General features: G+C 40.1%; 5 protein-coding genes across 8 annotated transcripts; 2 read left to right on the top strand and 3 right to left on the bottom strand.

The window, feature by feature from the left end:
* On the bottom strand, positions 241-7202 carry LOC109723672 (cytosolic enolase 3). 2 transcript variants are annotated; one of them, XM_020252113.1, is made up of 13 exons: positions 6950-7202; positions 6386-6540; positions 5199-5373; positions 4495-4566; positions 4308-4424; positions 3837-3917; positions 3318-3394; positions 3039-3142; positions 2655-2753; positions 2478-2563; positions 2325-2411; positions 1172-1369; positions 241-673 (listed from the first exon to the last, which is right to left on the bottom strand). In XM_020252113.1, the coding sequence occupies exons 2-13, from the start codon at positions 6529-6531 to the stop codon at positions 605-607; spliced, it is 1311 nt and encodes a 436-aa protein (XP_020107702.1). In that variant the 5' UTR covers positions 6532-6540; positions 6950-7202; the 3' UTR covers positions 241-604. The 2 variants fall into 2 exon arrangements, with proteins under 2 accessions (XP_020107702.1, XP_020107701.1); XM_020252112.1 differs by having other exon boundaries at positions 6688-7201.
* Positions 7744-11717, top strand: LOC109723675 (protein SSUH2 homolog). Of its 2 annotated transcripts, none has more exons than XM_020252116.1 (7): positions 7744-7952; positions 8208-8435; positions 9001-9073; positions 9223-9554; positions 10142-10283; positions 10363-10488; positions 11174-11717. In XM_020252116.1, exons 1-7 carry the CDS (start codon positions 7931-7933, stop codon positions 11553-11555), a joined length of 1305 nt encoding a protein of 434 aa, XP_020107705.1. In that variant the 5' UTR covers positions 7744-7930; the 3' UTR covers positions 11556-11717. The 2 variants fall into 2 exon arrangements, with proteins under 2 accessions (XP_020107705.1, XP_020107706.1); XM_020252117.1 differs by having other exon boundaries at positions 7745-7952; positions 9004-9073.
* Positions 13019-14203, top strand: LOC109723681 (17.4 kDa class I heat shock protein-like). Its single transcript, XM_020252127.1, has one exon. It carries the CDS (start codon positions 13360-13362, stop codon positions 13864-13866), a length of 507 nt encoding a protein of 168 aa, XP_020107716.1. The 5' UTR covers positions 13019-13359; the 3' UTR covers positions 13867-14203.
* On the bottom strand, positions 14810-18405 carry LOC109723674 (probable proline transporter 2). Of its 2 annotated transcripts, XM_020252114.1 has the most exons (7): positions 18069-18401; positions 17703-17927; positions 17369-17463; positions 17049-17238; positions 16322-16446; positions 15730-15945; positions 14810-15369 (listed from the first exon to the last, which is right to left on the bottom strand). In XM_020252114.1, the coding sequence occupies exons 1-7, from the start codon at positions 18163-18165 to the stop codon at positions 14989-14991; spliced, it is 1329 nt and encodes a 442-aa protein (XP_020107703.1). In that variant the 5' UTR covers positions 18166-18401; the 3' UTR covers positions 14810-14988. The 2 variants fall into 2 exon arrangements, with proteins under 2 accessions (XP_020107703.1, XP_020107704.1); XM_020252115.1 differs by lacking the exon at positions 15730-15945 and having other exon boundaries at positions 18069-18405.
* On the bottom strand, positions 21112-22746 carry LOC109724382 (L-type lectin-domain containing receptor kinase VIII.1-like). Its single transcript, XM_020253195.1, has one exon. The coding sequence runs from the start codon at positions 22461-22463 to the stop codon at positions 21408-21410; it is 1056 nt and encodes a 351-aa protein (XP_020108784.1). The 5' UTR covers positions 22464-22746; the 3' UTR covers positions 21112-21407.

The following is a 27657-nucleotide window of genomic DNA, read 5'->3' as shown; positions in this document are numbered from 1 at the left end:
AGCATTATTTAAACAAACGCTAAACATTTATCGCGCATAGAAATTTCTTATGGGATGCTACTGCATGAATTCTGGAACGATATTTCTTCTGATCTCAAAGCTGTTATAGCAGCTCTTGTTTTCTCCAACAAAATCACTCTGCTGATGCTGAAATATTTGGATAGTCATTTCTAGCACTTACATTAATATTCAGATTGCTGCATTTCAAAGTCAAATGGTCCAGAGAAGCTAACTACTACCTGGTTCAAGGTCGGGTAAAACAAACAGCATTATAACAGTTACCAGAGTTGCTGTTTACAATTATGTGGATTTTGACTGATCCATCATATGAACCATAACCAGGCTACAGGGGACCAAGCACCCTGAGTAAGCCAAGTGGGAGATCCTCCCACTTGGAAGCTATTGTACGAAATTTAGTTCCAATTGCAACATTACCTATCAGAGTGTTCTCGATAACAGTTGCTTACAAAATTTTCAACTTAAAATGGATCAAAACAGAGGAACTCCTGATGAACTCTCACATGAAAGATAAACTTCCTGAAAAATAATGAAACACAAGGAAAAACCTATGGAATTGATAAAAGAAAAAAAAATTGCAGTAGGCTCATGGACTCCTCCAGTTCTCTCCAGCGTAGACAGCTTCACTTCCAAGCTCTTCCTCTATTCTTAGTAACTGCAAAAGATTCAGAAAATGACTTGCAATAAGGAACTAACAGAGCCGCACAAAAATTGCTCTCCAGACGATCCTATTCAGTCACCATCTGGTAATTGACTATGACAATCATGTGTATTTGGTTATAGACAAAGAAAAGTAAACATTTCTGTGGAGATCGATACTGCTAAATATGTAAGTTCAACTTGCAAAGCAAGTAGCCTGATCTCAATTACTGAAACACCCGAACCTGTGAATATTAACAAAATTAAGTTTAGAAAACCAGACAATCTGGCCAATTTAAATCCCGACTAGCACTGATCTGCACAAACCATCGGGCGACACATCTAGCAGCAACAATTCAAATAGCATCATGCATCCCCTTCAAGACATGAAACTAAGAAAATCCTTGTGCCCAACTTAATGATCACCAACTAAATGATTGGAGGGAGACAAACAAATCTTGGTGGATATTATCTCAAGCTATATAGAAATCATCACTTTAACGAAGTTACGAACCTGATTGTACTTTGCAAGGCGCTCTCCGCGACAAGGGGCACCAGATTTCATTTGACCAGCACCAAGGCCAACTGCTAAATCAGCAATGAAGGAATCATCAGTCTCTCCACATCTGTGTGACACCATCACTCCCCAGTTAGCATCCTTCGCCTGCTTCACTACTTCTATGGCCTCGGTCACAGTTCCAACTTGATTTACCTGAATATGCATAATGATATTAGACATCAATTCTAATAAAACAAAAGGTTTCAATAGTTACTATCAACGGAAGAACCCTACCCTAACAAGCCCAAAAATCAGAAACTTCACAGCCATCAAAAAGATTTAGACTAGGCATGTCGAGGGGCGTTCACAGATTGGGTCCAGACGAAAACAAACCAAATAAGACAATTTGATTCAGTTTATATGGTTTTCGGTTTGGTTCGGTTCTGAAAATTGCTAAAATTTGCTTTTTGATTTTTGTTTGATTTTAACACATTCTTTGATTGAACCAAACAGAAAACCAAATAGTAATGTTTTATATACTTCTATCTAAATCATTTATTAAAATTTTTATATTTATAATCAAATCTTGATCAAATATCAACACATTTTTTAAAATTCTACTTTTATGATCAAATTTTGTATAACTTTCATAATGATTCAATTTTGATTTATTAAATTATGAATTAAATTATATAAAAAAAGGAAATTTAAAAACTAACTGCAAAACCGAACCAAGAGAAACCAAACTGAATTAATTCGGTTTGGTTTGGATCTGTTCCAGGGATAAATCAGTTTGGGTTGGCTGTGAATTTTTTTCAAACTGAAAAATTCGGTTTGGTTTGATAATTGCCAAATAACCGAACCAGACCGATCTGGTTGCACCCCTAGACATGTCCAAGGTTGACACGACAATATAGAAAGCTCCACACTTATGGGTATACCACAAATTAGATGAGGTTTCAGTATCAGCATACTTCTTAAGGACTACCAATTTGAAATTCATCTGCCTCAGCTATTTGGATTAGGTCTGGCCCACATATTTTTGAAACATGAGGACATGCTTTGCATGGCCTCTCTGGTGGGGTTTTAAGTGGCAAAAAACAAATCATTCTTCTATCTTACTTTTTGTTTCCTCCAATATCAGAAAAACAAATCATAAAACGAGTACCTTAAGAAGAAGGGCGTTGCAAGTGTACTCATTTATTGCCCGTTCTATGCGTTTAGGATTTGACATTAAGAGGTCATCTCCGACAACCTGTGAAGCAATTATGGCATGAGCAACTGTCCTAACATCCAACAATCAGAAGCATAGTACTTTTACCTGACATAAACCAAGGGCAGTGAATAATTTTGTATGCTCCCAGTCATCTTTGTCAAATGGCTGCTCGATTGACACAACTGGATATTCTGATAGACGATGAACAATTGTTAGTAAGAGGCATCCAGGTATTTCCAAGCAGTAACAACATACAAAATGACAAGAAAGACAAGATAGTACCAGTACAGAGTTGGGAGTACATCTCAATCATATCTTCTCCTGTCTTGAAATTCTGCCCTACTTTATTTGGTGATTTGAAGTCCAAATCATATTTCTTTCCTAACAAGAATGAAGAAAGATAAGGAGTTCACTTTGATTGCTTTGTTTGGTCAACAACTAGACACAAAGAACCAACTATTCAAAGGGACTAGGAAAGTTCACATGCACATGCTAGGAACAATAAACCTTACGAATTAGTTTGATGAATACATAATAAATAACTCATAAAAGATTAATAATATGAATAGTTCAAAAACTACAATCTGACTATGTTCTAAAAAATTCTGTATTTTTTTTTGAATGGCATAAAAGCATACCAAAGTGCATGAAAATTTTCATTCTTACCTATGCAAAAATCAGTGGCGGCAACATCAATTGCCAACTTGATCCTTCCATTATATCCTGCTCTGTCAATTGCCTCTATGACAAGATCCAAGCCTTCAGAAATGCTGATATCAAAATAAACTACTTTAGGAGGTTAAGGATTGAAAAAATAAGTAGCAGTGAAGTTCTTTTTTGTGAAATGATAGCTATTATTTCCTTAAGAGTTTATTTTCTCGAGAATGAAATACATTTCTCATGATTGCATCAATGTATAGGAATAATGAATACAAATGTACTTGCCCAGAGATATTAGGAGCAAATCCACCATCATCACCTACATTGCACCCACTTGGACCATACTTCTCAGAGATAATAGCCTACAAAGTACAAGAACAATAAGCACACCTTTAAACAATTGGAACAAGTCCGGGATCTCAGAGATTGCATTAAGATACCATACTATAAAAAGCATTGAAATTCAAAGTTTATTCTGACAATAAATTTCATGGCATCACTACTCATTAGATTTCTTTAAGTGTCAAATAAGCTAGACAAAAATGAAAAGTTGAAGGCTACAATAGAAACTGATAGAAGGCACCAAAACTTGACACTTTGCTATATAAGAACACAACAAGAACCATCAAATTCTTATAGCACGCCTAATATACTGTAAAGATAATGAAAAAAAGGGGAAAAGAGATGTTCTCACAATGGCCTGCAAATTGTAACTTAAGTTTTCTACTCTCAAAACACACTATTTGTGCAGTAATATGAGAATAACATTGTATAACTTTGTATTCGTAGGACTAGTAAAATTACCTTTAGGTGATGATAGGTCTCAGAACCCATCTGCATTGCTTCCTCGAAGTTACTTGCACCAACTGGAAGAATCATAATTTCCTACATATTATAAAATTTTAGCGTAAGATTATTTCAAGAAAAGGAAAAAGTAAACAAAAGCATGCCACAATGTACATTTTATCTGAAGCCTCCATCATAAATCGATCTTATAGAGATCAAGTCAACAAACCTAAATAAACTAAAAAGCTAAACAATTTCTTAATAACAGCATAAAAAGTAAAGATAAGTATGGCAAATTTTCGTATGTAGAAGATTCCACATCAACAAATTCATTTGAGAGATAAACCTTAGTTACTGAATATACATAAAAACAAATAAAGCAATACAAAATACAAGACCATCGAGACATGCTTGGTTTACACCACAATAGTTCAAATAGAGAATGCTAATCTATTATGGATGCATAATCTGGAAAAGTAAAGGTCATACTTGGACAGCCAAATTATTGCCGGCGTGTTTTCCACCACTAATGACAGTAATTGCCGGAACAGGAAGGGTTGTACTGCTTTTACCTGAAAGATCTGAAATATGTTTATACAGAGGAGCCTGCAAAAATAAAAAGAATAAGAACAAAGTTCAATAAGGAGAAAGCAACTTGCTATAATTCACGTTGTACCTCCTTTTCAGCAGCACCAGCTTTACAAGCAGCAATCGACACAGCTAACATAGCATTTGCTCCAAGCTCGGCCTGAAAAGTGTTTGTCTACCTCTTATATTCTGCTGCTTAGGTAATATAAGCATGTAGGTTTAGTGGAGGCGAGAACAGCTATTGCGTGATAGTAGAAATATCTTAATAACTATAGCAAAGGTGAAGAAACAATCAACCAACAAAAATAAGCCGATGATTAACTAGCTTATAATTCTTGAAATAGACATAACAAAACAACTCGATCATTAGTTATATCCTTCTGCTTCCTTTTCTTTGCTTGAGTATACCATTTTCACTTTTAGCATCGTCTGCTAGCTTTCTTTCCTTTAATTTTGTTTTTCTTCACTCTTTCTGGGTGAGGAATTGATGAAATAGATGCACAGAGCACATCGGAAGATAAATGAGCTTTAACATTCAATAAACTCCGGGTCATGCTAGTGTCTCTAATTCTCTAAAAAGACTAGTATCTCTAACAAGATTAGTATCTTTCAACGCAAATAAAATTCTAATAGGAGAAGACATGGGGATGTGCATAGAACGCACGCTAGTATTCTTAGATTAACAAAGTATGCTAGAATATATAGCAAGAAAGTGCTAGTCTAAGGTTTTCCACCTTTTAAATATTATTCAATAGATAATAAAATCATTCTGCTTGGTAAAATAACTCTTGCCTTGTTATCTGTCTTATCCAAGTCTATCATGGCCTGGTCAATCTGGGATTGGAGTTGAGGATCCATGCCCATCAAAGCTTCAGAGATCTTGTCATTTATAATGTTCACAGCCTTAGAGACACCTTTTCCAAGATATTTTCCTTTATCACCATCACGCAACTCAACAGCTTCATACCTGGAAGCAGTAAAATAAACAGATTATGAGATGATTAATTGCAATTCGGTGTATACTATTTCAAGTTAAATTCAGTATATAAATCCCATTCTTTTGTATAAATAAGCATATGTAAAACCTTAAGTAAACGGTGAAAAGAGAAAGAAACACTCAAAATAACATATACATGTATTCTTACACACATTAGCATGTATAGTAATTTATATTTTGATGCCTCAACAAATCTAATGCAGGGAACTATCTGCATCGCATAAGTATGAGAGCTCCAACATAAACCTCTATTTTGTGGGACAATAAAACAAGAAGAGCTACGCAAATGACGCCTGATTCTGTCCACTAATATTTGCACAAGGTTCTCGTGTCTCCTAGGCAACTATTCGCAACTCTCTAGCAGATAGCGTAGTGGCATCAATCAGAAGAAGACCCTTTTGTCTACGGAAAATTAAGGATCACTTTGCAAATAATACTTTATTGGTGATAAAGCATGCTCATTGGCATTTTGAGGTAAAAAAGAAAAAACACTACATCAGTTATAATGCCTGCAAGTAGGATGTATATCAACATAATCGTAGGTGAGAAAACAATCCAATCGCATTACAGGAAGCAAGGTGGAGAAAGGCACAGAGGTAAAATCCCGGTCCATAATGATTATGCTTCAAAATTAAAAGAGATATAAACAGGAATAGAGATCTCAATTACGCCGTCTGTGAATTTAGTGTGAACTCCTGGTTATGTGGAACCTATGAAGTGTTAGAAGCCATGAAAAAAATCGAACAGAGAGCGCAGCGCAGCAACAAAATTTAGCATTTAAGTTTGCAACTAGTGATAGAACATAGAAACAGAAGTTGCCATCTCGTCATGCGATGCCTAACTGACCATAAATATCCACTTCTTCTTCCAGGCGTGATCTCAACCTATCCATCCTTAAACGATGCAGAATGCGGATAGTGACTTTACAAGAAGGCAAAAAACCGGTGAAAACAACAGGGTAATAGTAAAGAGATCGACTGACATGCCGGTCGATGCGCCGCTGGGAGCGGAAGCGCGGTACATGCCCTTGTTGGTGTGGAGATCAACCTCCACGGTGGGAATCCCTCTGCTGTCCAAGATCTGCCTCGCTCTGATCTTCGTGATCACTGCTGGAACCGCCTTCTTCATATGATTCGACTGCCAAAAAAAAAAAAGGAAAAAAAATCAAACAGTTGAGACAGAAACAGAGAGAGAGAGAGAGAGAGAGAGAGAGAGAGAGAGAGAGAGAGAGAGTTGGTGGGGAAGAGGAAGAGGAGGGTGAATTAAAATAGGAAGGGGACGGACGATGAAGAGGACGGGATCGGGGGTTTTGGCTCGGACGGCGGCGTTGACGGCATCCTCGATCTTGCGGGAGAGCATGTGCCTGTCCAGATACTCCTGTACCGACATTTTTTTCTTTCTTTCTTTTGGTTTCTGATTTCTGATTTCTGATGTCTTATCCCCCACTCCCCACCGCCGTGGATGCCGATCTCGTCCTCTCCGAGAACGGCGAAGCAGCTGAGTCGAGATTTTTACAACTTAGGCGAGAAAGATAGATATCAAATACCTCGACGACGAGGCAGCGGCCGTGGCTGCCGAGGGAGCAGCGTCCGAAGACGGAAGGAGCGAGGGCAGTGTTGTGCGCTCCCGCTAATCAAAACCGAATGGCGCTCGCCTCCCTAAATTTATCGGAAATTTGCACTAGTGCCCCTCGTAAGTTCTTACACAGTATCGCGGGCGTGGGAAGGCCTGCGTGCACACGGTGCACCACGTCGTCGTCCGACGCTCTCCTCCGGCCAAAAGAGGCGCGCCTCGAGTTCAGGTTCAGCTCGTCAATTTAAGCTAAGTTCACGCGCATTAACATATATACTGGAGCAAATTTTGTTTCCGGATTTTAGCGTAGGTGCTTGGTAAAATATAACCATCATCTTAAATTTGCCCTTTTTTTTTATTTGGACACAAAAATAAATAAGGAGTGCATTTGAGGATTGCTTTTCAAATTTTTTAAAGGTAAAAATAGCATTTTATTTTTTTAAAAAATAAATATAGCTAAAAATATAAAGTAATTAAGTTTCTGTCGTAAAATTTTGAATATCAATTATCATAATTTTAACCAATTACGGTGCATACGGTTAGTTGCTTTACAAAATCTGTAGTGCTACCTTCATGCCGTTTGGTTGTGTGGGTTGAGCACTTGGGCTGACGTTTGGCTCGAGACGAGAGGGCATCTGGACGTGCTCCGTGCTCGAGTTGCCAGCTCATATTCTTTCGTTGAAGCTCCGATCTCCCTCCGTTTCCGCGTTGGGTTGGGCCCCACCTGACCCACCCATTCTTAGCTGTCAAGTAACAAGCCAATCAAACCGATTATCAACCCATTCATGGCAACAATGAAGTGCTGATTGACTGGAGGAGGAGCAGAGGCGGACCCTACGATCCGGGGCGGCCTAGAGGGGGCAGATCCACTGGGGTGTCGAGCTGGGTCTCCTCTCCTCCGTCCTGTACCTTGTTGTCTCTCTCTCTCTCTCCGTCCCTCTCCCTCTCCGAAACGATGGAGCAAGCCCTTCTCTCAGGTACCATCTCGTGCTCTCATTCTCCTCACCCTCCGTTCCTCGCACGTGCTCAGACTAGGTAGCTCGTTCTGAAAAAAATGAGATTTGTGTGGAGCGACGGTTGCGACCGAAGCTTCCAAGAGCTAAAGGAAAGGTTGACGACGACCCTGGTACTTGCCTTGCCGACGCCGCANAAAAAAAAAAAGAAGAAAAAATGTTGTCTCCTTTTTGGGTCGTGTCGTGCGCGTGCGTAATGCGTATGTTAGGGAATATCAGGAGAAGAGAAGAGGGAGGAGTCATGGAGGTCGTACCAGTACCTGGGACGGACCTCCTCATCCCTGCGCGCCCCTCCCTACTCCTCCCCTGCGGCGGGTGCGGGGGAGGAGGTCAGCATCGAGGAGATCCGATCCGCCTCCGCCTTGTCCTCCGATCGCTACTACCCGCCCTCCATTCACGGCGCCCTCGTCACCTCTCCCGAGCCCGATCACCCTCGCATCCCCCAAGGTACGTATTGTACTGAGCATCCGTCTCTCGCGCTCTTTCGCACCCACTCAACTGCTTGGAATTGTCTGTTTCTTTCCTGTTTTGTTATTTTTGAGGTCCCTAACTGGTTAATAATGAGAAATATATAAGTTCCGTCAGTTTGCGACTTCTTCTTGATTCCAGCTTCGTTTAAACGGCATAAATGCTTCAACTGATTTGCATGACCATGTTGCATCAGCTTCATCAGTTTCATCAGTTTCATGTATGTGCAAAGTGTTCGGCAGATCAAGCAAAATTAGACAAAATAAGGCCAGGCCTTAACTAAAGCAACTCAAAATTAAATCCCTTCATGACCATATTGATCTCATCACTTATGATAGCAATAACTTCACATTGTCATGAATCAGAGTCGTTGTTAATCATCAGGGACTGTTGTCTTGTCATGATACAGGCACCATCCAGTTGCTACTGCTGCTGCGCTTGGGTTATCATTACTATTATAATCATGATAATGAACAGCAGTTGCTATTTTCTCCTTATTTGTTACACGGTTCATTTCCTTTATTTTATTTGAGATCGTTTACAGCAGATCAGGCGATTGTCTTTCAAGGAAGGTACGGTGAATACCAGCCTGGATACAGTTCCAAGGAAGTAGGGAGGTAACAGCTAAATGTCGATAAAAACCAACAGAATGGAAATGTTTTCGTTCCCCTCAAAGTGATGACAAATTCTGTTTCTTTTTGGTTCCAAAAAGTCAACTCATGGAAGTGTGGATGTTTTCCTCCCCCCCATTTTTCCTTCTTTGCAGGGAATATTTGGATGAGGTGGAAATTCGGCAACTACTAATTGATCATGTAGGGCATCGTTGTTGTTGGGGGAGTCAACCTGCTAGGAGATGGACGATATCTACCATTGAAGACTGCAATGTGTATGTTGGAACACTTGAAACATTCGTGGAGGAGAGGGAAAAAATAATTGAAAGAGAGCCGTATTTAGGTGAGAAAGTTGATGGAAAAGATAATGGACTGGAAATTGCAATATGGGAACTGGATCTGAGATCCGAATTCCCACTCCTCTTTGTACCTCAAAAAGAAATCAGGGTTAAGGTTCCTCATTCTGACATCATTGAGAAGTGCTCTGGTAAGATCTGTTGACATATGCTTGAGAACTGCATATAATCTGATAATTCCGTTGGTAAAAATTAAGATGTTTAGTGAGAGTATCTAGAGTGAGAGTATTTAAAGTCAAGTATGTGCCTTGACTGCTAAGATAATAGAGGTAGCATCAACAGATGAAAAAGGGTTAACAGGTAGCTTGACTGCAGTGAAGAGTACGGGCAGCCTTTCTGAAGAAGGGGGAAATTAAGTTGGACTATGTTATTTAGGCATCTTACTGTTGTGATGAACTTCATAGCATTAATCTTAATCTACACGTGACTAGGAGTATTTAAGGCTTTTCCAATTTTCTTCCAACTTAAATTGGGAATTCATGGAACTTAAATTTATCTTATTGTTATCCCTTATTCTCTTTCATTTTCTTTTTGTGTGTGTGTGTTAATAAGAGCTAATTTTTTCGTTTACCTCATGAAGGACATCCATTTGTAATAAATAGACACCTAAAGTAACTAAGCAGGTGCTTACATTATATATGCCCTGGTAGGTTGTTCTTGTAAGCTTTTTTTTCTCTGTAACTTTTGAATTACTCACGTATTCACGAGGGAATGGCAGACTGTGAAGGACGAGGACAGATAGCTTGTCCTACCTGTAATGCTGGCCAGGAGCGCAGAACTTACAAGGAAAATCAGATGAGTCAGTGCCCTGCATGCTATGGAAGGGGTCTGATTGCTCATAGAGATGGATCTGATACAATGTGAGTTGCACCCTTCCACTGCAGTAGTAGCAAATGATATGTCTCGAGTAAATGCTTATCTTGCTTGGACTTTGGACAGATGCACAAAATGCAGCGGGAAAGGAATGCTGCCATGTGCGACATGTGGATCGCGTGGGCTGGTAAAATGCCAGGCATGCCAGGGGCAGGGCTCCCTCATTGCTCGTAGTATTGCCCTTATTAGATGGTATGTCATGATTCCTTTTTTGCCATGAGTTTTCTATCGTTTCTCAAGTATTTATGCATGTCTGTGAACCCATATGTATGTTCTCAAACATCATTTTAGCTTAAGGGATCTTACAATCACCATTTTACTAAATTTTTCCAAAGAACCTTTGGTACTTAGAGTTGGCCAAAATTCTCTTGAAAATGCCATGATTTTGCCAATTTCTTCATGGTATCCTACCTTAATCTAGCTTCATGTAGATTACCTAATGATGCTGAAAGAGTGATACTTCTCCACAAGCAATTCCATCCATCAATGATATTGTCTCTCTAGCGACTAGGAGGAATTTTTTAGTGGGGAATCATTATTCAGCTCATTTGCAATTGCAATACTGTGAGCCATACATTTGTAACGAACTTCCTGATCTTTTTTCCCCCACTTCTTTTACCTGTCCCTGTTATGACTACCCTTCTAAAAAACCATCTTAACCCACATGCTTTAATTCTCCTTGTTGGCTTTTGGGCCTTATTGCTGCATCGTTTTTAAGAATGATCTAGCATCTAAAAGAGAACTGCAGCATAAAGACAGTTTGGTTGGAAATTCTACTACTGTATTATTGAATCGCATAGTCTGAAGTCACATTCACTGTGCAATTCATCTATGTCCTATATAGTAGCTAGTTATATCATGTGTGCTCTTGTATCAGGAGGACGCTCTCGACTAGGAAAGTAAGTGCTACGAGCGGTGCTGCCTCAGTTCCTGATGAAGTATTTCACAGAGCCAGAGGGGTGCAGCTGTGCAACATCCAGGCCTACCAATGTACTCCCGCTTTCTTTGCTGATTCCTATTTGCTTAACAAGTTCTCTTCAGAAGTTATTGCAAGCCGTTTCCCTGTTCCTCCCGCCGCAAGGATCATATCTGAGAGGCACGTTATATCTGTTGTGCCCGTCACACGGGTTACTATGTCTCATCGCAACCGTTCCTTCGGCTTCTACATTATTGGAAACAGCAGAGAGGTTTTCATTAGAGACTATCCTTCAAAATTTTGCTGGGGCCTCTGCTGTTGCTTTGAGTGGTTGAAAGTATGAGTATTTTCCTTCTTACTATATTATGGTGAATTGTTGATCGCTGTGTCAGAGAGTTGTTTGATACAAATAATGTGATTTGCATAAAAAGTACTTCCCATGTAAGGCAGATACTTGTATAATTGGAAGTTAATAATAAGCATCCCCCTAGACGGTTACTATTTAGCGCCTTGATTGAGTTTATTCTCTCTAATGCTGTCTTATAAAAGAATGTTATTCCAAACACATCATAATTAAATGTAGAAGAAGAAATTTGATCTAAAATATTTTATGCCGGAGTCAAACAGTTATAGTAAAATACTTAGGATTCAAACTTAGAACTTTGGATACAAATTATTAAGTCATTAGCCAATTGTTTTAAGGGCGGTCGTCGGTGCCATTTTTACGGTTGAAGGCAGCAAAAAGTAGGCGTTCTACCGCCGACTATTGGTGATTCGTAAATAAATTCGGCCTGAAATGTCCAGCAAAAGTAATCTCGGCATTGGACCTGTTTCATCAACGGCTTTAGTTTGTAACGACATAAAGCTGTTTCCATCAGGGCAAAGAAACTATTTTAATTTTTGACATTTTTTTTACCTCCCAGAGGCGGTCGACATATGTGGCACCGGGGGGTCACAAAAATTTATGCTCTTAAAATTCTTAAATTTCAAAAAATCTATCGTGGAGTATTTTCTCTTTGTTGTTTTTGTGCCAGACGAGTATAGATTCTATAGAATGGAGAGTGGGAAATTGGGACGAGTTTAACTTAGTTATTATTTTTTTTTAAGAGATAGGTAGCATGCTATCTGCTTCGTTTATTTCGTTTAGAAATAAACTTAGCTGAAAATGTGAATCAATTAGGATTCGAACTTAGGATCTCGGATATCAACAATCAAATTTTTTGCCACTTGCACTAGAGGCGGCCGGTTTAACCTAGTTATCAAATTACTCGGAACCCATTAATGCAAGGAAAATCACAGTCGTATACATCAATTATTATTATTCGAAATAAAATAAAAAGTATCAATTACTTCATAATTATCTGAATAAATTAAGAACTACTCTTTGTGACGCCAACTGTTCTTTTTTTTTTTTTTCACTTTTACTCGATCGTCCACCACCTTTCTAAATTCGGTGGGCTTATATCTCGCATTATTTTCTTTTAAGAAATATTTTAAAAAATATATATAATATATTTTTTTTAGATAGATAGCATACTATCTGTTTTATTTATTTTATTTAAAAATAAATTTAGCTGTAAATGTGAATCAATTAGGATTCGAATTTAAATTTTCGGTTACCAATCATCAAGTTCTTTACCATCTGCTTCAGGAACGATCGGTAAAATGTAAAAAATTACTATTTTCCTGATTCACTTCACGATTGCGCCGTAAATTAGAATGTGCTGGATGGCTCCAAACACGTCATAGGTATTTATACGGTCCTTCCGGAACGTTATTTCCCCGGCGCTGATGAGAAGGTGCTCGACGCGTCTGGTTCCTTCTCTGGTCCCCGGTCATTGTAAAAGATCTTTTCAGCGTCCTCCCAATCAACCCGGTTTGTTGTAGAACCCTCTCGAGAGTCGAGACTCGAGAGTGCACGAACCTCCCTGCCTCGCTCGTTCCTGCTATAAATAAAACCATCCCCACCTCTCCACCACCAGTCAGAGAAGCGCGCGCAAAAGCATCCGCAATCGAGAAAGCACCTCCCCTACGCCAACAGCAGTCTCGTCTTCTTCTTCTTCTTCTTCTTCTTCATTGTAGTAGTTGTTGTAGGCTTAAAAGCTAACAACCAGGGAAAGAAAACAGAGAGAGCGAGAGAGAGAGAAATGGCGCTGATCCCCCGCAGCAACATCTTCGACCCCTTCTCCCTCGACGTCTTCGACCCCTTCGAGAACTTCTTCCCCTTCGGCGGCGGCAGCAGCGCCCTCGCCTTCCCGAGGCTGGCGTCGCCGTCGTCGTGGGCGGTGTCGTTTCCGAGGGAGACGGCGGCGTTCGCGGGCGCCCGCATAGACTGGAAGGAGACCCCCGAGGCGCACGTGTTCCAGGCGGACCTGCCCGGGCTGAAGAAGGAGGAGGTGAAGGTGGAGGTGGAGGAGGGCAACGTCCTCCGCATCAGCGGCGAGCGCACCAGGGAGCAGGAGGAGAAGACCGACACCTGGCACCGCGTCGAGCGCAGCAGCGGCAAGTTCCTCCGCAGCTTCCGCCTCCCCGACAACGCCAAGACGGACGAAGTTAAGGCCACCATGGAGAACGGGGTCCTCACCGTCACCGTCCCCAAGAAGGAGCCCGCCAAGAAGCCTGAGGTCAAGCCCGTCCAGATCGCCGCCGCCTGAAAACAAAATATATAATTATAGGAAAAATAATAATAATGAACAATAATAAGCATCTCCATCTCCAGTCCGAGTCCGAGTCTGAGTTCGAGTTTTAAATAATCATCATCATCATCATCATCATCATCATCATCATCCTGTTATGTTCTTTGCGTCTCTTCTACACTACTTTGTCTGCACTAGTATTTGGGTCCGTGTTTCCTGTGTGTTGCCTTTTGATTTCCGAAGGGTTGTCTCTGGTTGACGTCATGCTCGTCTTGTTACCTGTCTTTTGGTTGGTTTTCCGGTGCATCTGTAAGTAAATTGCAGTTAGTAGCAATAAAGTCTTTTTCTTTTCTAACCTTTCTTTCAACTTAATTTCAATCCATCCTTCTGCATCTGTGATTCAGTGCGCATTGTAATCGTAGCTGCCGTGTATCTCAGATGCTTACATAGAGATGATGCTATGCAACCGTAAGTTATGGGGATTGGTAGCGTCTCCTCGCGAGCTAATGGTGTGCTTGCTAAGAATGGTTTATTCTTTTTGTTTTCGTGCGCAATTTCATATTGTGGATATATTATAATGAGTCTATTATGATATATATTTTGCAATCTCATCAGAATCGGAAAAGTGTATCCCTATATATTTTTATTCAAACTCCATTTTGCTTAATAGTGTTAGGTGGCCTTCAGTGCCAAACTGGCTCTTAAACCATCAAATGAGAAGGCTGCCTTATTTAGCTAATGGTGAAGGGATTGTGCGCTGATTGAATAGCCTCAGTGGCCATGCATTCCAAGTGACGGGGACTGACGAGCTGAAAAGAACAATGTGGCATAATTTTCAAATATAATCGCAATGACCGATGTTCTACGACTTTCGTGAGAGCTAATACAAAGCAGGTCAACAATTTCAAATCCGAAAAATGTGCAAAAATATCTTATTCTAGTTGTAACTGGAAAAAAAGGGTGAGAGAGGCAAGAGATATTGCCAATTAATTTGAATAATAATAACTATGAATTTGATAATAGTTTCCCACATAGTCGACAGACAAGGGTCGAGAAAAATTGAGCAGGAAGACTAAATGCGTAGCTGAACCTACAATATATCTGATGACCTGATTGAAGATAAATTTACCAGAAAAGAACTCAAAGATCAGCAAAGACATGATAGGTTTTGGAATCAACCACGATGAGTCTCACAGCAGCAACTGCGGCAGCTACCGATAAGCAGCCAAAGGCTACAACGTTAAGCCAGTGCCATGTCTTCTGCAGCGTCGATAGCTTACTCTTCTTCACCTTCAAGTACATGTGATTAGCCAGTACAAATGTGAGAGGGAATGTGCTCAAGGCTCCCGTCAGGCTCATGAAGTCTCCGAGAAATGGTAACAAAGCAGCTACTAATGTGTTTACAGTAAGGTAGCCGCCCCTCACAACGATCCTAAATGAAAGATTGTGTAAGGAAAATGCATCCCCTTTTCCTCTCCCATACTTTGTATCCAGGTATTCGTATGTTGGACTAGCAAAGATCTAGCAATAGAACCAAGATTCACAATTAGTAAGGTCAACAGAAGGAAAAAATGACTGAAAACTTCAGAACAGTGTGGAAAGCTCAGAAAAACCGATCTTGGGAATTCCAACTGACATATTCTTTTACTGGTTCTCGTAGGATGCAAGCAGAAAATCGTTCAGAATTTTAGATTGTTAAGTTTGCTTTTCTCCATATTTGCTTTTGTATTTGGTTTTTCTTAAAGGATCTATATTGATATAAATTCTCTTCCCCAACCAGCTCCCTCTAAAAATTAAAAAAATAAAGAAAGCAAGTTTTTCTCTCTGTCCCTGAATAGAATGGAAGTAGACTGCAAGGAAGGATGAGGAAATGTGGAGTACATGTAAAGCAATAACTGTTTGGAGAAAGGCTGCAACATTTGCCGCTGTTTTAACCCAGAGTGGACCGCTGACGCTATTGAGGAGATATGTTGAAGTTGAAGACCCATAAGCCCAATATCCCATAAAGGTGACAGCATACAAAGGCAAAGAACCAATTGTGAATTGAAATATTAGTGCTCTCTCCATGTTTCTAACGACTGGTGGTCTTACTGTTGCCTGCAGTGGAACAAATTATCTCAGCGGCAGTTGGAACTAAAATTTTCGTCTTTTGCTTTGACTGTATAAAAAGGCATTGGCCTATCTCTAGTAAAGTAACAGAGGCCTACACACATACACAAACACACAATCTACAAAGACATGAAATCAACAAATTAAGAAGCAAAGAATTTGAGCTCAGAAGATAGGTCACATGTGGCCCCAAGAATAGTCTTATGTAAAAAATTTGGCCCAGCAGAATACCAAATGCCATCTACCACAAATGAACATGAATCATAGATCATCAATCTTAACAATGTAGGTAAAGAGGTTATCAAATATATATATTTAAGATCAAAATGGACGATACTACTTTATGGGACCTTGGTAAGCCAACCTGAATCTCTGGTAGCATTCCCGTGTTGTAAGCAAAAACAAGACTGGCAAGAGCACCAATGGTGTTAAAAATCTTGCTGATATGTGACCCTGGGATGCTGTAATCACGAGGAGCAGCGTTTATCCCTGTATGCCACAACAAAAAAAAAAATGTATGGAGATTATAAAGCATCGCCTTCCTTAATAGTCATTTTTACAGAATACTGTTTACCATCAAGCAGCTGTCGAAAAAATGAGAATATATGTTTGTACAAGAAATTTCTTACATCCAAGTATAGCAAGATACACTATACTACCAGAAACATCTTAGAAATTTCTCGGCAGTAATCTTTTGTTCTTATCTAGATATATTTCAAACCTAAAAGGAGCAAAAAAAGAAATGAATAAAATGTAGTATCGGACATGTATCATTTTTGACAAAGACACAATGAGTTGTCATACTGGATCTTCAGATACTAATCTGGATTTTTTGATCAATGATATACAAACTAGGCTAGCTTCGCATAGATTACTGCACTGCCGCATATACACAACCAATAACTACTAATTTCACTTCAACCTATGAGTGTTCTTACAAATACAAGTTCTATGAAAAAGGCAAAGGGCATGGTCATTATTTTAAACTAAGATGATAAAGTTCCCTCAAGTGCAGTAATATTGCGAAAGTACCCCAGAAGAAGAGATCATTACGGTTAGAAGAAGTGCGAGACAGTTGGAATAGTACGTACCATCCCTGGTAGAGAGCACGAATGCCGTAAAGATGTATATCAAGCTGAAAAAAGTCGAAAATCCAAGCCAAATTCTCAAAGCTGATAAATGCGGTATTCCAAAGGCAAACAGAGCACAAACAAAGCCAGAAATTGCTATGCAGTAAGGAAGCTTTAGAAGACCGTCATTCCTGTAGAGGATGTATATTGCCTGTAACACAGAAACGAAGCAAAAACGAGGAGATGAGGAGCGAGGTTGAGAAAGGAAGCTACGAAGCAAATACAATTTAGAAAATCGTTCTTCCTCTCCAAGTATAAGGAATTAAAGAATTTTGTGCGACCTTCAGCGCCTGGCCAGCTAGAATGATAAATCCAGTGTTGATCATAAAGAGGTTAATATACTGCAACGCCCACGTCAAAGCGTACATTCTTCTGCCTGCAAATAAGCAGCGGGCAGTCGTAGATGACACATGATCAGAATAATTAATTCATCAGGCAATCTTAAATTACTGATCGGTTGGTTTAATTGACAGTGGTTGCCTACCTGGAATTTTACCTGACTTGAACCATGAAATATGGACAAGCCAATTAGATTCATCAGGCAATCGTAAATTTCTGATTGGTTGGTTTGAGGCTATGCTAATGTCTGCAGCAAAAGAAGAGAAGAAAAATTACCGTAGATGTAGCCGGCAAGGTCTCTGTAGCGAATATGGCGCTTGCCGCCGACTTCATGGAGACGAGCTAGAAGAGCGTTGGCATAGAGGGATATTGCTGCGGCGAGAAGCAAGCCGGTTGTACCTGCTATCCAACCCAAATGCACCATGATTGAGCCCGCATATCCCAGCACGTATGCGCTGTTCACCCCCGTCGTCAGCACGAACCCCACCTGATACCACGGATCTAAAGAAAACAAACCACACCGGATATATATCTATTTATAAGAGCTGCGCACTGACCGATCGATCATCCGTTATCAGCAAGAAGCAAATGCGCGCGGTAGCGAATTGAAGTGAATATATATATACAAACACACACACACACCATGGCTTATCTGATGCGCCGTATCGTCGAGTGTCCCGTCGACATCGCGAGGAGAATTCTCCTCACGATCCCCTATCTCTATAGTCGTCGTCGCCATTAGTGAATCCGCTCCTCCGCGTCGCTCGGCCTCTCTCTCCCTCCGTGGGGATTTGAGGCGACGGAGGGAGAAGAGGAGGAGGAGGAGGAGGAGGCCGCGGCGGCGGCGACGATGATGATTGATATATTATCCTCCTCGAATGTGGAGGAGGCTGTGATTGGATGCGGAGGTGCCCATCCGCGGGTTCTCATCATTGCATGCCTGCGCCAGGATGCGGGCTTTCAGCTTTGCCGATAAAGGCATCACATCAGGATGGAAAGGACGGACTTCGACGTGTGTGTTATCTGTATCACCAATAATAATAAAAAAAATAAAATATGAAAATAGCCCAATCACGTAGCAGCTAGCTTACGTGATCCACTTTGCATTTTGCACGGGATATATGGGTAGGAGGAGTACTCAATGGGAAAGTTTGGAGGGATATTATTGGGAACTGCGGATGGCCTCTCGCGCCGCTTTCCGTGCGTTCGTTGCTGAGACGGCGCCAAACCTTCCGTGTTTGTTTTTTTTTTTTTTTTTTTTNTTTGTGTGTGAGAGAGAGAGAGAGAGAGAGAGAGAGAGAGAGGGGGGGTAGCACGTTATCCGTTTCATTTATTACATTTAGAAATAAATTTAGCTGGAAATATAATTCAATTAGAATTCAAACTTGGGTCTCGAATACCAAGTATCAAGCTCTTTGCCACTTGCTTTAGAAACTGTCGGTCAAATCTTTATTAATTAAAGTTAGCAAGAGGAGACTAGAAACGACAGTTTGATTTATTCGCCCTCCAATATTACAATTTGGGATTCTTAAATTCTTCCATACGATCGAGATCGAGATCGAGATCGAGATCGAGATCGAGTTCGAGTTCAAGTTCCAGACCGAGACGGGCACGATTCGCTGGGTGGGATCGTTGCGTATTGGCCCCGGGCGTCGTTTCCTCGGTATGGGCTGTTTGCGGGTCTAGGTCAAAAGCGTACATATTCTTTGAAGATCGGGTTATGGGCTGTATACCTTCGCGCCGAAACGTTTCATGGGCCAGCCCACCAATTCCTCCAGTCACAGTTGGAGCCCAGAAGGCCTTCCACGGCTGCTCCTGCCATCCCTTCTATATTGTAGCGAATAAAGCACCGGTGGAAAGTGGAAACCCTACCCTAGGGAGGCTTCTCTCAACCTCTTCCTCCTCCTCGCTCTCTGGCCCCTTGTTTTGATTGAGGACTCGCTATTAGTTAGATCTATGAAGATCGTTATATATGCTTTCTGTGTTTTATTGCTTGTCTGTGAATTCAGGAAAGCTTCTTCCTCGTGCTGATGAATTTAACGAGCTCTCCGTTCTAGATCTACAGTAATAAGGGATTTTTCTTTGTACCACAATGGTTGGTTTCAATCAAAACAAGTTTTCTTTTTGGTTTTTTCTTTCTTTCCATCTTCATCCCTGCTTTGTTTTTTCTTCTTTTTTTTTTTTTTAACCCCGCTTCAAATTTAATATTTTTTATTTTTTACTTGTTCCCCTTGACTCTTTGTGATCTTTCTAGCGCGACCTCTAGCCTTTTTTTTTTTTTTTCTTATGTTCGTTTTAAAATTATTATGTTATTACCATTTCGAGAGAACATCCCTGATGATTTGCATCCTTATGTTATCCTTGCACTATGATTGCTAGTGAAGAAACTTATGGGGAAATAATTGGACTGAGATGTTCTTCTTTAAATTTTTCCTTTCAATTTCACATTTATCTTCTTTAAATTTTTCCTTTCAGTTTCACATTTATCTTCTTTAAATTTTTCCTTTCAGTTTCACATTTATGTGTCGTTGCTTATGCAGCTGGTCAATGATGATGTATCCTTATCTGCGTTATCTTTCTGAAAATCCTTTTTGAAGGAATTGAAGATGACTATGATACACTGAGATCTCTCTTGCAATACATTGTACTACTTCTCGTTGTTCTTTTTTTTCCCTTTCTTTTCGTTCGTATGATACCCCCTCCTTTTTCCAGTTTACAATAAATTTGTTACCATAGGATTCCGGGTATGACAGTCTCCCGTTCTGTGAGAAGTTGTAGTGTGAATTTTCTAAAAAACAAAAAGAGAAAAAAAGGAAATTTCAGTGTGGAATTTTGAGATGTTGCATCAATAATCGCAACCAAATTAATCTCAATTTCTAAATGAAAGATGTGTACGGTTATCTCTAATAACGATAACCTTAGATCATACCGACAACGAAAAAGAAAAACTTGCATATCATAAACAGCGGAAGAATGAGCTTCACTTTCTAAGGTGAAAGATCATCATCAGAAGCTCTCTCTCTCTCTCTCTCTCTCTCTCCATTATGCTATTCAAGCCATAAACTAATGCATAGGAAATGTTTTTGTACAGTTAAACTGATCTTCTGCATTTCTGGCCAATAAATAGAGCAGCAGTAATATCATCACCGCCAAAGATAAACCTTTCTTCGTCAGACACGAACGCAATTTGCATCTTACTGTTTTGGCTCTATTTTATCCCCATTCTGGCCTTTGTGCAAATCCTATTTCAATTCTTACACATTGTCCTTGCCTTGGAGAGATTTTCAAGCTTTTTGGTTTCTTTTGCTAAAATTCTAGCTTTGCAGAACCTATTAATTAAACCAAAGTTACTTCATGCTTAAATCTGTCTTCAGTTACTTTTAAATCTTGCGACCACAAAGTGTTAGCATTAAAAGAGTCTAAAGAAAATCATGATCACCTATAATCTTGAGTGACATGAGACTCGAGTGATTTCATCCTCGTTCCTTTTGTGAACTCTCATCAATGGCTAATAATGAAAGAAAAGGTACCCGGAACTCTGCAAGGGCTTCTAGCCCTCACGCAGTAGATGAAGAGTCTATCTTCTATGCAACCTCGGTGAGAAATTGGTGGGAAAAAAATTTGAATTCATCAGTAGCATGACCAAAGATTGCAAGCAACGGAGAGCAGAGAAAAACAACTGGAGTAAGAGCAAAACAGTAAAGATAAGAGACCTCCCTCCTACAGCACAATTCATTTCCATCGACCATCATTTAGCTTTAATACAATAATAAAAACTACCAGGCAATAGGCTAGAACTAAATATAAGGGAATACACTAGAACTAAATATAAGCAGAGTAACTAAGAACAGAAACCGTCCGCACAAGATTGATGCAAAATCTATGGCCTCCATTCACGAGGAGAGCACGGGACACAATAGCAGGAGAAAGAAACATAACAGTATTCAACACAGCACATTCTCATCTCCAACCTGTTGCTTCTCAACACTCTCTAATAACCTTGTCATCAAGGAGCACAATCCTCTCATACCCGATCTCTATTGGGTTCATTTGATACTCCATGGGACCTACGGGGCGCCGGGAGACAGTGGCATACCACATCAGCAGGGCTCCCAAAGCAGCAGCAAACACCATTGCCGCAAAAACACCCCAAGAATGAGGTCTTCTCGGATGGATCGGTGGGGGCTTCGCGGATTGCGCAAGTAATGAGTGAGGATCCAGAGGATCAGAGTGCATGGAATGCGGAGCTCCGTGTTTAACATGGAAGCTCCACGAATAAATCGTAGAATTGCCGCTCGTAGAGCTTATACCCACAAGCATCTTCTCCCTCCACAGCGCGTTGGATAGATCAATTGGGTGTGAAAGCAACAGATCGGCGGGCCTCGGATCGTTCAGTTTGCTCACCCTCACTTCAATTTTCTTTGTAATCCCGTTGTAATCAATCCAAGAATGCAGCTTCTGTCCACTGCTTAAAACCAAGTCGGAGCCTGAAAGTTCAGAGCTTTCAACGCCAGGTTTGGCACCAACATCGATTGCAACATAGTTTGCACTTCGATTACCGGAAGTAGGGTCTGAAGCTGTTATAAACTTCACCGAGATTAAACTGGGCGACAATGGCGTGCCGGATCGGAGCACATCCGTGGATTCAAGAGAGGCACTGCTCGGGGTTAGAGAGAACGCCAAGGAACCGCCATTTCTCTGTGAGATGGAGAAGACGAAGTAGGTGGAAAACCCAGGGTTTGTTCCCACGAATCTGATGGGTTCCCTGCACGCGATCCCCCCATAGCTCGAGTTCACGGGGCGAGTGACCCTGATCGCGGAATCGATGATCGCGGCGTCTCCGCTGAGAACGATTTGCGAAGCAAAGCTGGGGGATGCTTCGGACCGATCGAAGGAGAAGGAGAAGGAGAAGGAGAAGGGGGCTTCCGCTTTCTCTTCTACGGCTTCGGAGTATCGAACAGCGGAGACGAAGACAAGGGCGACGACGAAGAGAAAGGAGAGATAGCTGGAGAGTTGCGAGATCCGCATTTCCACCATTTGGGGCAAAAACGTGCAAGCTTGGGTTAGGGTTTGAGGAGAAGGACGGTGGTAGCTGGAGAAAAAGCCTGAACCAAAAGGGAGCAGATAAAAAGCACTAGAAGAAGAAACCACCTCTCTTATCTTATTCTTACCTGTTAGTTTAGCAAAACTTGATCTCCTGTTCCCGATCGACTGCGCCAAGCCGCGAAGCTAAGGCAAAATGTACATCACAGCTATTTTTTTCCATTGATACCTAAATTTAATTTTAATTTTAAACATATTTTAATGGATTAATTATTCCTTGGATTACCTGTTAGCTAAGCAAAATTTTTTCAAGTTAAAGCAACTAACCATAGATTTTAAGCAGGACAAATAAAGAAGCTGAGAGGTGCTGAAAAAAAATAGTTACTGTTGGAAGCCTTTTCGTAGTGGGCTATATATTGCGCCACAAGCAGTGTTGCGCTTAAGTGGGCCGTATTTGGGCCAAATATGACCACAGAGAGAGAGAAGTTGCAAACGAAATCTCGTGTGCAAGTTCAGGGCCCACAAGCCATGATTGAAAGGTCACGGACTAGATCCCAACATTCTCCGCACTCGGGAGTGAAATAAAATTGGATACACCGACCGTGCCTAGAGCAAGTGGCAAAGGATTTAGTGATTGGTACCCGAGGTCACCAGTTCGAATCTTAATTGATTCACATTTCTAGCTAAGTTTATTTTTAAATGAAATAAACGAAATGGGTAGCGTGCTATCTATTTTTCTCAAAAAAAAGAAAAAAGAAAAAAAAGAAATAGAATCGGATACAGATAGGTACGAGACCACAGCCGCAGCAAATCTTGCTGTGGTTCTTAAAGAGTGGCAGACTCCTTCACAATGTCCATCAAGAAAAATCGAAACAACAAATCACTGATCATAACGACGAAACAACAAATCACTGATCATAACGACGTGATGAGAATGAAAACCACGGGTCATCTAACGAGGATCTAATTAATAAATGATATTAAATGAAATATGAGCTGTGAACATTATGACAGTTATGGTACTTGAACAGCTCCACGCACATTAACTAACCTATTTATTCGTGGGCGGAACTTGTCCGAGTTCGCTCGCTCAGATTTCAAGCTGCTCTTCTTCAGCCACCGTCCTGTAACCGTTAGTGCATGAACACCTTTCAGACAAGAAAATGAAAAAGAAAAGAGAACTTACCGCATGAACATACAGCTCCCTGTGGCTGCCATGAACATGCAGAAAACGCACGCGATACAATGCAGAGTTCACGCACACAACTTACTATTATTAGCGGCTCTATTTTGAGTTTAGATGATCGATAATTTACATATGAAAGGATTCTCCTGAGAAGAACAACTGAGAGAGAGCTTCTCATCATTGCTATCGACTGGAAACTTAATTAATTATCATATCTTTTTTTTTTTTCCTTTTTTTTTTTTTTGGAGAAAAGATAGATTGTTCTCTGATTCATTCATAGAGTAATATGAACTTAGCCACAAGGATGAGATAACAATGCTGCAGAAAAGAGTCAGAATAAAATAAAAAACAAGTGAGAGAGAGGAAAACAGAAAGAGACAGTTTAGTAAGACTAATCCCACTGAAGAAGAGTTTTTCGAATATTTGCAAGCAGAGAGAGAGAGAGTCATTGTCTTTCGATCTGTTGAAAGATGACATTATTCTCTCAAGACAAGTTGTCCACCGCATGGCAACTAGGGAGGTAAGGCCTTTTCACCTTATCTAGACTCCTCTGATGCCTACTAGTGTGTCTCATAAATCTCGCATCTCTTGCCAAAAGGATGGTGTAAGTTTCGGCCCGTAGATTAATTAGTTAGCAATAATCTAATGTAAACGCAACAAAAATATAAATAGTCTACTATTTCTTGCTCACATCCACATAGTACATCCATTTTGTCGATGGTACAATTAATCTCTCTTTTGCATATTGTCTACTGGAACTTAATTATCAAAGAGATAATCAACGCTTAATTTACCGAACTCCAATTTGTAGTCAGCTTTAATTAGAAGCAGTTGATTACATCTTAGTTTGAAGTTTCTCGTGAACAACATATTTAGAGCATGCCTTTCTGTTATACATGCTTAAAAGGGAGCTGATTGCAGCAACTAGTGCACGACATCTACCAGACATTTATGATTTTCCGCATATCTTCTTCTTCTTTCTGTATGAAAATTATATTTATACTCAAAAAAATGAAGAAAATAATGCCAGATGTTTCTTCTGCAACCTAATTGAGGTCACAATGAACACGCAGACAAGACTAACTAGTGCATTGATTCCTTCTTGTCCTTGCTGCCACGCAATGGAAAAGAAAAGATGAGAATAGTTTGCTAATAACGTACTATAAACTGCGACTCCCAAAAATTAAGAGAAAAAGATTAAATTGTAGTGAAGAAGATATCTAACAAGCTATATCTTGTAAAGAAGAACATAAATGAATAGGCCTATATATGGGAAGTAAACCGATCTGTATTCACGGCTCTTTGCATCGTCACCGGCAGATATTGCCTGGTGCTGATAAAAGGATGCAGTTGAAGCAGCAAACGTCAGTAGCGAGAAATGGCTGAAGGAGGGATCCAAAAGGATCGCATGATCCTGTTTCGAGATTTTTCTCTTGCAAAAAATGGATCAATGCGATCCCTTTGGATGCTTCCTTGAGCCACCGTTTCCCCATGCATGACCATCTCTCTCTCTCTCTCTCTCTCTCTCTCTCTCTCTCCACACACACACACACACACACACACACACCACACCCACACCCACCAGAGAGTAGAGACGTAACAGATCACTGAAATGAATGGAATGTTGGTCCCCTTTAAAAGGATTAAGCGTGGAGGATAGAGTTGATATCTTCTAATGTGGAAGTTAAATATGACGTTCACTTACCATCTATTTATTTATTTTTTTGACTGTAGCTTGTTAAATATAAAAATGTTTAAAACACCGTTATCTAATAGCTTAAGCTTTTAGAGTACAACGGTTGTTTCATATGGTATCAGAGCAGGAGGTTCTGAGTTCAAGTAACGCTAGGCTCCTAGCATATTAATTAAGTCTCGAGCCCAGACGTGAGGAGGAGTGTTAAATATAAAAATGTTTAAAACACCGTTATCTAATAGCTTAAGCTTTTAGAGTACAACAGTTGTTTTAAACATTTTTATATTTAACATAGCTTACTGTGTAATTAAGTTCCCAAAGTTATCAGGAGAACCACCGCGAATCATATTAGCATTTAGTTTTGTACAGTAAAGACCAATCACTCTATACGTAATATTCTACTTTATCTTGTACAATATGTCATCCTAGCTACTTACAACATTTGTATCTGAATCACCCTAACCGCGTGAAATTGTTTTTCTATTTGCTTCAAGTATTTACGTGTATTCCTAAGTAGGTTGTTCATATATTGCTATACTTGTAAATAAGACTTTCCTCGAAGAATTTCACAGTTTTAGAAGCAAAGAAACAGAATGCATCAGCCAACAGGAGTGGGTTCCTAGCGAAAACTTAGGTGATAATATTATACAATTAGGTGGCATGTGATCTCAGAAGAGCCATCTTAATGACTCAGCAAGTCTAGTGCAATCATTTAGATGTCAAAGTGATTCCCCCTAGCTTCTAATTGATGCAGCCACCTTAGTAATCACGGTACGTCGATGGGCCGGCCGGATCCTAAGCCACTGTTGTCCTATAGCCATGACAAGCTTGTCAGATCAGAGTCGACGCAGTGCATATTAGCCTTTTTAGCATCTCAATTGCTAGCCTTTCAAACTGGCAACCATGTGCTGATTGTTTCCTTGGTCTATATTCTGTAATTAAGGTTAATAAGTGAACCCACATTAGTCAATTCAAATAGGACCTTTCAAAAGAAAAAAAAAACAAAAATTTGAAGGAATTTTTACTAGCTAGGACTTTAGAATATATCAAGTTTAGATATTCATCAATTAGATTCCCTTTTTTCCTCAGATAGTGATGCTGTGTTTAAACTATACTACACGCTAACGACCTATAAAATTTTAACCAACTTCATAAAGGATGCGTGAATAAAGAATATTGCCACACCGGTGTTGTCTGGACTGGAGTGCACTAGTTGTTCTGCTCAATTTATTTCTGCTGTGATTCTCCAGCATAATGTGGATGAATTCTTGTTCTTCCTTTTGGGTAAGCAATAAGGGAGTTCCCTGTTGAGCATTATTTGAATGATTTGATGGAAAAGATGTCGGCAATTTGACCTAGTCTATGACTGATAGAAGCCAGAGTAGTTGCAAGATCTAATTTACCAGTAAATATTGAAAAGTTGATGCTCTACAACAAACATCTCATTTGTTCCTTCACTTTGACTCCTCTATTTCAGTTCCTAATTAAATTCAGTGCAATTACCATGGAAGTGGAATAAATCATGCAGGCTGATATTGTCGGAGGTGACTTAAAATGAAGGATTCATGGTACAGTTGTTTGGGCCATCAAATGGGCAAATCACTGAGGCTTTGCTCACCATTTACTGGACATAAATGTTGATTCCAGCCTCCTTTTGCTAGCCAACTTTAGGGGCAAATAGGGCTCACTAGATGGAACCTGTCCCATGCTATTACCCATCATTTCTATATATCTTATTCAGTAAACAAATTATGAGTGGTGCCCGATCCCTGTCATGCTTCAATTGTTATGTTTCTCCATTTAGAGGAGTATCTTACTCTGTGGACCACCCCATTATAGTGGCAGGGACAGCTTTAATTCCACCTACATTGCACAACTTACCTGTTCGGCCTGACTTTTCGACTAACTTTTCTACTCGAGAAGCATGAGCTGAGAGATAAAGTCAAAGCCATTTAATTAGCTATATATGTTAGAGAGTGAAAAATGGGTTTCTAGATCTAAAAATAGAACCCTTAATTAATTTAAAACGTTTTTTTGCTTCTAATTACGAGTAGAAGCTGTTACGACAACTTTGGTTAAAAAACATTTACAGCTTTCCTAACAGCTCTTTCAAACTATCTTAATGATTGACCGGACAGTTGTCCAACTTGCGAACCGACCGTGATGGACAAGCTAGCTATATTGTAAAGTTTTTGCAGCACTAATTTTTAACAATTGTAAGGTATTGCCCTGTAATTTGTTATGGTGCTTAAATCTAGTGACTTAGCCTGTGCTGGTTGCAACGTGGTCCATGACTGAGACACATGCTG

The sequence above is a fragment of the Ananas comosus genome, linkage group 18 (genome assembly GCF_001540865.1).
Source record: "Ananas comosus cultivar F153 linkage group 18, ASM154086v1, whole genome shotgun sequence".
NCBI lineage: Eukaryota > Viridiplantae > Streptophyta > Magnoliopsida > Poales > Bromeliaceae > Ananas > Ananas comosus.
This window is presented reverse-complemented; position numbering and strand designations above follow the sequence as displayed.

Coding starts and splice junctions, on each gene's coding strand:
- LOC109723674 (XM_020252114.1), bottom strand. CDS start 18,165: ATGGCGACGACGACTATAGAGATAGGGGATCGTGAGGAGAATTCTCCT. Junction 17,928..18,068: donor GGCGCATCAGATAAGCCATG/GTGTGTGTGTGT, acceptor TGTTTTCTTTAG/ATCCGTGGTATCAGGTGGGG. Junction 15,946..16,321: donor GAATGCTACCAGAGATTCAG/GTTGGCTTACCA, acceptor GTTCCACTGCAG/GCAACAGTAAGACCACCAGT.
- LOC109723675 (XM_020252116.1), top strand. CDS start 7,931: ATGGAGCAAGCCCTTCTCTCAG. Junction 7,953..8,207: donor GGAGCAAGCCCTTCTCTCAG/GTACCATCTCGT, acceptor AGGGAATATCAG/GAGAAGAGAAGAGGGAGGAG. Junction 9,074..9,222: donor AGTTCCAAGGAAGTAGGGAG/GTAACAGCTAAA, acceptor CCTTCTTTGCAG/GGAATATTTGGATGAGGTGG.
- LOC109723672 (XM_020252112.1), bottom strand. CDS start 6,792: ATGTCGGTACAGGAGTATCTGGACAGGCACATGCTCTCCCGCAAGATC. Junction 4,567..5,198: donor TGGATAAGACAGATAACAAG/GCAAGAGTTATT, acceptor AACACTTTTCAG/GCCGAGCTTGGAGCAAATGC. Junction 3,918..4,307: donor GCAATAATTTGGCTGTCCAA/GTATGACCTTTA, acceptor TATAATATGTAG/GAAATTATGATTCTTCCAGT.
- LOC109724382 (XM_020253195.1), bottom strand. CDS start 22,463: ATGGTGGAAATGCGGATCTCGCAACTCTCCAGCTATCTCTCCTTTCTC.
- LOC109723681 (XM_020252127.1), top strand. CDS start 13,360: ATGGCGCTGATCCCCCGCAGCAACATCTTCGACCCCTTCTCCCTCGAC.